This window comes from Perca fluviatilis, chromosome 15 (assembly GCF_010015445.1).
Source record: "Perca fluviatilis chromosome 15, GENO_Pfluv_1.0, whole genome shotgun sequence".
Classification (NCBI taxonomy): domain Eukaryota; kingdom Metazoa; phylum Chordata; class Actinopteri; order Perciformes; family Percidae; genus Perca; species Perca fluviatilis.
Window position 1 is genome coordinate 26,336,246 of NC_053126.1, and position 10,043 is coordinate 26,346,288.

General features: G+C 39.5%; 1 protein-coding gene across 1 annotated transcript in view; it reads right to left on the reverse strand.

Moving 5' to 3' along the window:
• Positions 1–4,373: 4,373 nt before the first annotated feature.
• The window catches only part of cpt1a2b (carnitine palmitoyltransferase 1A2b), a 63,205-nt gene continuing 57,535 nt past the window's right edge, over positions 4,374–10,043 (reverse strand). The window contains exons 18-19 of the mRNA XM_039825041.1: positions 9,459–9,551; positions 4,374–8,145 (exon numbers count right to left, since the gene is read on the reverse strand). Of these exons, the coding sequence (XP_039680975.1) occupies positions 8,017–8,145; positions 9,459–9,551 (222 nt within the window). The 3' untranslated portion in view covers positions 4,374–8,016. The remainder of the gene's footprint in view (positions 8,146–9,458; positions 9,552–10,043) is intronic.

The following is a 10,043-nucleotide window of genomic DNA, read 5'->3' on the forward strand; positions in this document are numbered from 1 at the left end:
CTGAAACATCGCCGCACGGGACGCTAGTCAACACTACACCTGGCAGCAGGTAACGTTAGCCTAGCGTTAGCTAGCAGCGGGAGTAAACCCGGTTAAAATGCTTACAGCTAAACGGTGTAAAAGTGTGTCTGTATTTCACTGGAGAGGATTCTAACATCAGACTGTAGCTGCTGTTGTCTGAAAAACACAGAAGAGATGCGTCACCTTTTTCAGCCCTTCTGAGTTTGCACGTACGATTTTAATATAACATTATAGTCATTATGGCCTTTAGAAAAACTTTTTTGTGGAGGTGGGGTTGTGCACTATTAGGCCCCTGTGGGGCGGGCTAAGCTTTTGTCCTTAATGGCATTTTTTTCCCCCTTACATTACTTTTACTTTTATACTTTAAGTAGTTTTGAAAACAGTACTTTTACACTTTTACTTGAGTAAAAAGCTTCAGTTGATACTTCAACAGAAGTCTTTTCAAAGCCTAGTATGTATACCTTTACTTGAGTAATGAACGTGAATACTTTTGACACCTCTGAGTATACTCAGAGGTGTCAAAAGTATTTAGCAGTATAGCAGCTGATTTGAATTAGTGTTGAAAACGAATGAAAAAACAGCTGTTGCAGTATGATTCATACTAACTTAGCATATATTTTCCAACTTTGGAAAAGTGGAAAAAGGATATAGGAACCAAAAGAGTAGACAATAAAAGAAATTCAAATAGCAGTTTAGGAGCAATGGTTTTCTGTAATGGTCTTCGTCAGAATAAGGACACGACTTCAGCAGCACAAGAATTGATCTAGAAGCCCTTTTATTTGGAAACACTAGGTCCATCCATAGTAACCCCCTAACATACAGTGACTGGGGTACAATGACTGGGGCTTTTAATCTGCTGAGTTCCCTGTTGAGAGATGCAGTTATTTTTATTTCTATATTATTTGGCTCATCTCAACAAACTCAAATAAAGCTCAAATAAATGACCAGTCCAACTGGAAGAGCTGCCAGCTGGCAGCAGTCTATGTCGCTGCCTGGCTGCCATGAACTGAAGAACAGTCAATGACCGCAACTGTTAGCTTGTTTTTTTTTTGTGGTTTGTTAAATAAATAAAGACAGAAAGAGAGAGAGAGAAGCAAAGAGACCGAAAGAAATAGGGATGGAGAGAGAGAGAGACAGACAGACAGACAGACACACACACACACACACACACACACACACACACAGAAAGAGAGAGAGACAGATATTAGGGGTGTAAGAAAAATTTTTTTTTTTTAATGTGTGATATCATCCCAGAGTTTCCTAAGGAGAGGCAAGTAAAATAAGCCCACTCTTCTGCAGAGAGAGAGAGAGAGAGACAGAAAGCAAGAGAGAGAGAGAGAGAGAGAGAGAGAGAGTGACAGAAAGAGAGAGAGACAGATATACAAAAAAGGGGAGAGAGACGGAGATACTGTCTCAGTCAGTACATGCCCAGCTAGGTCATTGTTGGGCACAAGTGGTGGGAACACAACATGCTGAAAAATCCATGCTTTAGCAGGGACGGACTGACAATCTGTGCGTTCTGGAAAAGTCCAGAAAGGCCGTCCAACCGACGGCACAAAAAAGTCTATTAAAGCGATATTAACAGCCAACAGCAGGGGGCGCAAATACAATCACCTAGGCCTACATGCTACGTGTAAAAATAAAACTGAAGAGTCGTCGTCATTTAAATGGCACGATCCTTTTGGCACTTATATCTTCTCTTAATACATCCATGACTTAAATACGTTAAGTTTGACAGCACTAATTAGTGCTGTCAAACTTAACGTATTTAATAATTTCTGTTAGGTTAATTTGAAACATTAAACGCGTTAGAAATGAATCGCGGTTTGACCACGATTTCACTTGGTTGTATATGAGAGGTTGTAGCGAACGCACTTTTGCTGCTAGGATGAAGACTATGGTATTACATTAAACGGGAAAACATCAGGCATGCATTGGTACCACTCTAAACATGCTAACAAACAGGAAAGGGGGCTAAATAATTCACCAAATGTTACCAAAAGTTTAACCAAAAAATCCTATCTTTGCACTTTCTGTCTGTCTTCCATCAGAGTGCAGTTTTTCCTTGTCTTTCATATTTGCGTTTACTATTGTGGAACTGGCAAAGACCTGGTGGCTGACAAAATTGATAGGGCCTAGTCATTTTCATCATTTCACAGCCTTAATATGAATCAAAAGTGTAATATGACATTGAGAAAATATTAAATAGGTTATTCAATGCTAATTCTTTAACACAAAGCAAAACATGTTATATACATTTATATTTGAATAGTTATAGTATATAGTAACTAACACTCTCAGTGTAGTTTTGGTATAGGACTACAATATATCTAATCCCCATGTTCAGGTACAGCAAGTAGCCTACTTTATCTCTGAAAGTGTTGTCAGTAATACTCTGTACCGTTTTGTTTCTGTAGCCAGTGACATTTCATTATTTGTATTTTATTTTCAATGTAATGGCATTGTACATTTTTAGTTTTTATTTGAAGGCTGAGGCTTCATTAATAAACACAACCCCAATTATCATCATTGGTTTTGATGTTACTTGCTGTGAATACCTTGTCTGATAGGCTACAGTATTGTGGCATAGTATAAGGACATCCTGGCTAGTGTCTGTCGCGCACGGCTACGGCGAATGGCCGGATGATGGGCCTATTTGGGAGAAAGTCCCAGAGCTGTTTTTTAGCCCCTGTCCGTCCCTGTGCTTTAGTCAAATAATACACAACTGGTTTACCTTTCTCTTTTATTTAAAAGGCACACCTCTCAAATCTCTGCTTCCCAGCCAAAAACTGGCAGTTGCTGAAATTTCTTCACTTTAAGCATCCTAATACGAGTTTCTTTGACCCAAAAATCCACCCGACCTCCTACCCCAGGCCCATATACATACACTTCTGGCCTCACCTCTCTGCTTCTCAAAGTTACAGTCGATCATAGGTTGAATGTTTGCCAGTCACACATGCATGGCAGGGGCACCTATAGCCATTTCCTGGATTAAGAGAGAAAAATAGTCAAAGTCATGATAAATCAAATAAACTAATGCTCAGCCTACATTTTGACATATGGAGTGAAAATGATTAGCAAGTAAAACATAATTAGAATAAAATCATGAGCCAAAATTAAAACCTAAAAAGTGTGATTTGAGTATTCTCACCCATGGGATACTTAAGACTGTTTACCATTTCTTTCCCTGGCATACATGGGCTTCTAGCCTGGCTCCGCCGTCCTACGTACTTCCGCTCAATTTTTATTTTCCTTCAGTACTCCGTCTGGGTTTGCGGTTTCTTGGGTTTTCTCCAGCCATATCTTTACCGGTCCAATCAGCGAACAGAGGGAGTGGCTGAGAACAATGACCTTGAGGTCGTGCGCTAGTTTGAGTTGTAGTTCCGTAATGGCGGTGGAGAAAGATGCGAGCGAAGCCATTCGGTCCGTTGTGGCAACGCTGCCGAATATCCAGAAGTTAAAAGCCCGAACAAGAAACAATGTTTGCTGAGTTTTGTTGGTGGCCATGATGTTGTGGCCCTCCTCCCCACGGGGTTCGGGAAAAGTTTAATTTTCCAGCTCGCTCAGTTAGTGGTGAAGGAGTTGGCTAAGGCTAATGCTAGCGATGCTAAGCCGAAGTCACGACCAAACCTTAGCGATTGGTTATGGCAGATCCCAAGTGGCTCTGGGAAGATCCAATAGTTTAACTTCAACAGAGTACCCGCCTTCAAGGAAGTTAACACTTGTCAATGGAGAGTGGCCAGACTATTTACAAATGAAATGTACCAGAGTCTGGTAGGACCGGGCTAATGGGCTTCCATAGTGCAGGGACAAATGAAGGTAAAACACAATTTTTGTTATCAATATCAGCACCAATAAAAAAATTCTACTCCATGTGTCCAATAAAAAGATTTTTAATTTAATAAGCCATGGGGTTTTGTTCAGCGGTGTAGTCTAATGTATCGTGGTGGGTATGCTGTACCACATATACGTACATACTGTGTACACACACACACTTACATAATTACAAAAGGGTTGTCGACTGTTTTAGAAAGAATTGGCTGATCTTTAATGCAATATCCCCATTGCCCATTATCCGCAACCATTCATCCAATGTTCCAAAGGCACATTCTGTTTACTAATCTGATATTTTAAAAGGTTAACCGAGAAAACATTGGAGAACCCTTTTGCAATTATGTACGCACATAATGTAATCTGAAAACTGCTGCCCTGGTTGACCCCAAAGCAACGAGGACAAAATAAAATAGGCTACTTATATTTGTCGTAAATGTGGGGGGAAGGGAGGACACTGGCGTGTGTAGGCGGAGCTTATGGGCACACACACAACATACAAAATGTAGATGTACCGCAGGTTCAGTAAGTATTTTTAATGTACATAAAATGCCGTCACCATCAGTAAAATCTTCTTTACAAAGTCCACAATTAACATTTAAATAGGTTTTAAAATGAAAACCACTGACAAAAAAAACAACAACAAAGGAATAATAAGCATCTTTTGGAATGTGAATTCAGAAAACACAGGATATCATTATAATGTATGTGTAACAATACCCACACATTCGTCAAAAGTGTTCAAGCGTCACTATTAACCACGAGTAAAAACCGCAGAAACAGAGTACACAGAAATAAAACTATACAAATGTATCCTAACACAAAGAAAAATTTTAAATTGCTGCTAAATGCTCGTTTAGCGGGGGGGTGGGGGGGGGGTGGTGGTGGTGGTGAGAGGCTCATTGTCCAAACTGTTGAAAGGCAGAGGACACGGATTCCACTAATCCATCCCATAGGACTTGGTGTTAATAATATATGAGACACAGTGGAGTCGATCGAGGCACAGAGTGGGTTTGAGTGGCACTGTGGTTTCCAGGCAGGTTGGCAGGCAGGCTGAGGCATGAAGTGAAGAGAAAGGCAGTAACGAGAACGAAAACATCTGGATCAACACTGGATTGGCTTTTAGCTGAAGCGCCTATCCAAACTGCAACAACAGAGTCTTCTTAAATGTACCAATATTATAAGAAACGCTTTTTAAAAGAGACCAAGGAACTCTTCGTAGAAGTCCCTTGATTTACAAAAATATATGTATATCACACGTACAAAAAGCAATTCAAGATTTTAAAGTGGTTGATTTTAATGCGATTTTTTTTTTTATGCAAACAAGAAGCTTCACTTTTTTGTGTGATCACAATAGAGCATTTAGTTGTAGTTCACTGATGTATGACCATTGGCTCTTGACAAACTGGTTGAACTGGTTTAGTTGTGTTTTGTCCCATCCACAAGTGTTTGAACACTTTCTTGTCATCAAATAATCTCTTTGATTAATGGGGGAACAAAAACTATAAACTCTAAAATAAATGAGTAATAATCTGAAAAAAGGGAAATTAAACAAAAAACGTCACAAGTGGAGAGAGGTAGAGAAGTTATTAGTTTACATTGCTGCAGCTCTAGAAATTGGCATTACCGATCTTTTACAAACGTCACATCAGTGCCTCGTGGCTGTGAGTCATCGTGGAAAACACACAGCTGTTCTGGCAGTCAACAGTTTGGCAAAGGAGCCGCGAAATGTTGAACCTGAGAGAAACCGAAGACACTCTGGTCTGATGTTATTAAAATATTAAACCAACAATCCATATTACAAAGTACAGTTCTAAAACATTAACAGAGCTGTAGTGGAAGGTTAATGCCTTCTTAACAAAACCAGACACTTTTTATTAAAATATCAATAAACTCTTTGTTTTACCACTACATCAAAGCACATAACATATCCTGACGATACTAACCGACCAACTGACACACACACACACACACACACACACACACACACACACACACACACACACACACACACACAGTTTGCCTTAGCAATTGCATTGATAATAAATTGCATTGAAACGGTTTTACTGAATTCAGGCACACATGTTTCTTAAATGCCACACTGTAGCTTTAAAACTAGGGAGGAGACGGGTGATTGTGTGAGTATCAGCACATTATTGATCTCTTCCTCTGGCAGACCGCACCATTGGTGCCGAAGTGGACTGTATGATCTCATATCATTTGTAAATCTAAGCCTTTTAAATAGAGTACTTACTGCGGTTTGTCTTTGCCCTATTAAGTATGTTTCAGTCCAAGAGCGGGCAGGGACCCCTTCTCTTTCCCAACGGCCCGTACTGTGAGAACCAACTGCAGATTTCACTTCTTCATACAACTGTTTCCCCATTAAATCATTGCAATACAATTTAAATAAGTATGTTCCTTTGCATTGGCGGGCACAGACTCAATGGGGGCAGATGGGCGGGCTCTGGCACACGGAGGGCTAGGGTCATGTTTATCGTACATTCTTTAAGTTATGTCAACCCAGAGTGGCACTTCGTAAGCTAAACAACGGTAACCAAAAGGGGCCCTTACGGAAAAATAAAGCACGACGGTGTGCGGGCACTCCTGGTGGGACATTCGAGAAAGAAACAAGAATGTTTGAAAAAGGTTTGTATAACATAAAAAAAAAAAAATACAGTAAGAATAATCACAAGGCAATTCAACCGTACACCACACTGCAACAGTCCACTTGGGACCATCTCAAACACTTGAGGTGTGTTTCACTCAATTGTAAGCAGTAAAAACACAACTGTGTAGCATATCTAAAACATCCATGCCTTATTAAATCAATCCATCGTACGGACAATAAAAAGAAAAAATAATCAAAACTGCAAGCAGCGAGGAACGGGCCCTCGCACTCTGCGCACGTCGGGGGTGCTGGCGGTTTCCAGTCGATGCGGCCGTGTATTAACTGGCGGGGCGCTATTGAGCCAATTTACCATAATCAAGCCTGAGACCCGTGGGATTCACTTCATGGCCTGGACGAACATCATGTGTGAAAGATTTGGGGCAGATCAGACAATGTAAATTCTACTACTACTTTCTTTTTCGTGACGTTACATCAAAGTTCGACGTGCCGCCACGACGACGCCCTTCAACAAAAAAAAAAATGTTATCCAAATTTTGAAATGGATATGGTCAACCAGCTAGGAAGAGGACATCAAAGCGTAAGGACTGTAACTTCCTATTTTTTATTTTTTTTATAATAATAATAATAATAATAATAATAGAAAGAAGAAGAAACATTTGAATTTCAATAGCGCCTTTGCCTACCAACTCTGTCGGTGCTCGGGCCCTAATAATAATGAAAAACTCATTTGCTTTAATTTTTTTTTTGAGACAGCATCATTTCACACGGACATGTACATAGGTCTGCTTTCAAACTAAAAACACATTTCCCATCACTTTTATTAAGAATTAGGGCCTCTTGATGCTTTCCGCTTTATGCCTTATGTAGAGATTTGGGTCTCTTTCTCCACTTCGCACTTATTTCCTTAAGACTTCCTTTCCTAAGTATTGAACCTTTGCTTCCTCTTTCTTTAAAAATCCCCCATCACAGGTTTCATATTCTCAGAGAAAGAAGGCAATGGAAGCATTTAGCATTCTCAAGTTGTCTAGAAGAATCTCTGATTGACGGGTCTCGTAAAATTACAATACAAAAGTGTATGTATTAATGCTGAATAACAGCAAAATACATTTGTTAGTGCCCATTTAGGCTTTTGAACTGTAGGTTTCTTTTTTTAAATGGAAGAATACAATTCATATTTATTGTGTGCAGGTGTTTTTTTTTTTTTATGTTTTTTGTCGATGAGCTGGGAAAAATAGTGCCACAGATTATCTGTCCAACATGACAGGGCTACTTGCGTCTTCAGTGTGCTTTGTTTTTTTTCCTCTGTCTGAACGGGGCCTAAAAGCGGTTATTGTTATCTGAAAAGGGTGGGAGATGTAAAGGAAGAGCACCTGCCCTCCTGATATTACTCCTTTAACTCACTTTTGTCAGTTTCATTTATGCTTTTAGGTCAATCACATCACGGGTTGGGCTTTTTAAGACGACGGGGTTATACACTCAGCTCAGATGTCTCGAGGGGAATATATGTCCGCGTGGTGATCTGCTTTCTGCCATATTCAGAGGAGCTTCTTGGGCTGAGGCTGGGCTGGGCCTTTGGAGGACGAGGAGGTTTTGGTGTCAGCAGAGAGGAGGGTCATTATGTCTTGGAAAGCTTTACTTATCTGAGCTCCAAACCTGTGGGAGTCCTAAAAGGGATACAATCAAAGTATTAAAAAGAAGGGTTTGGAAAAGGGAAGAGCATCTAAGATTACAGGTGTAAAATGAAAGCCACATAGAGAGGGGGGGGGAGACAACAGGATGTGGAGAGAGAGGACAAGTGTCTAAAGTATAGAGTATTATACAGTAGCTGACTGGACTTTTGAGGCTGATGTGGCTATAGATATGAGAGACTTTAAAAATATTTGGTAACTATGTTTCTGCCAATAGTAGTAGTATTATTATTATCATCATCTTTTTTGTGACCATTACTACAGTTTCCCTTTTAAATGGCATTTAATATATAAAAACGATCTCCGTCCACACATGCATTTACACGTGGGACATTTTACAGTGTAAACACCAACTTGTCACTACTCTCTACCAACTATTTAATGAAGACTCTTATTACATATCCACTGAAATATACACCACTTCAATATATCTGCAAGGAAGTAATATGTGGGCCTGGCTGATTTATCGGTCTAGCTCTATTATGTCACTGGATACCACAGTAATGAGATTGTAAAAAAGGGAAGTTAAAACTGACAGCAAAGCACAAAGCACTGCACAGTTTCCTCGTCCTGTCACATGCATTGTGGTTTAAGAAGGAATCCACCGTGATGCAACCCTACCTTATGCTTTGAAAACCTGTCTGGCTGAACATAATAGATCATTTAATGTGCAATAAATAATCCATTGAAATTTCTGAGTGAATAATCAAGCTAATTTCTAGGACTCCCGCTACACATGGAAGCATCGGACGTACAGTAGACCCCCTGCTTCATAATAATGGGGAGTAAAATGAATGCCAAATGCTACAATGTGTGGGATAAATTTTTCAGAATTAGTAAGTGTACAAAAAAAGAAAAAAGGTAGGTGGTCAGCGCAAATACAGAGAAGTTACAAATTGAGTTAGAGATTTTCTTTCACCTCTCAATCAATTTGGCACGTCCTAGCATGTTTGGACAGAACATGTAAATAAAAGGGGGTCAGTGGAAATACGCTAGGAAGTTAGAGAGTGAGTAACACAGCATTGTCTTTTTGTTTTCTGATGTCTGTACATCCCAGCAGGAATGAATATAGTAGAAACTGTATTGAAGTGCATTCAGTCTTTTCAAATTAGTTAGTATAATAACATGCAGGTAATCCAAATGAAAATGACTGAAAAGCAAAAATGTACTTTAATATGTAGAAAATGAGAGAAAGGGTATTGATTCCCCCCTGTATGATTTAAAGTTTACTGTACAAAATGACCAAAACCATATCCAAACATTGATGAAGTAACAGAGGCTTTACTTACAGTCTCACTGCAGGAGTATTTGGACGACACGTGGAAGTTGATCATATCCTCACCCACAATGATGTATGAAACCCCATAACCATCATCAGCAACCTGGCATGAGCACAGAGATTATAGGAGATCAGCATTTAAAAAAAAGAAAAAAAAGAAAATTAAGTCTTGAGTGCTTGGAAGTTCAAAACAAAATCATGAAGGTACTCTTTGTAAAGGGAAGACAAAAGGCAGGAAAGGCACCCTTGTGAAAAAATTAGAAAGCTTTTATTTAAATTGCCATTTCAAATCAAGGTCTTACATTAAAAATAGAACTGGGCAGCAACCCACGCGTATTGGCACAAAATGGCCTTCTCCATTTTGTGCCTTGGAGCTTTTTTCTCTTTTAGTATTTAGTCAGCTGCGAATATGGCTTGACCCCAAACACATTCTAACAAAAGATTTCTCAGTGGTTTACAGTAGTATCAGATGTACTTAAAAACATACTAAAAGTTTACCAAAGTTTGACTCCAAGAAAGGCCCCATTTTCAAAATGGCGGCTGTGAGGTCCTTAAAATGACCATTACTCCTTTGTATTCCTCCTAGACAAGGAAT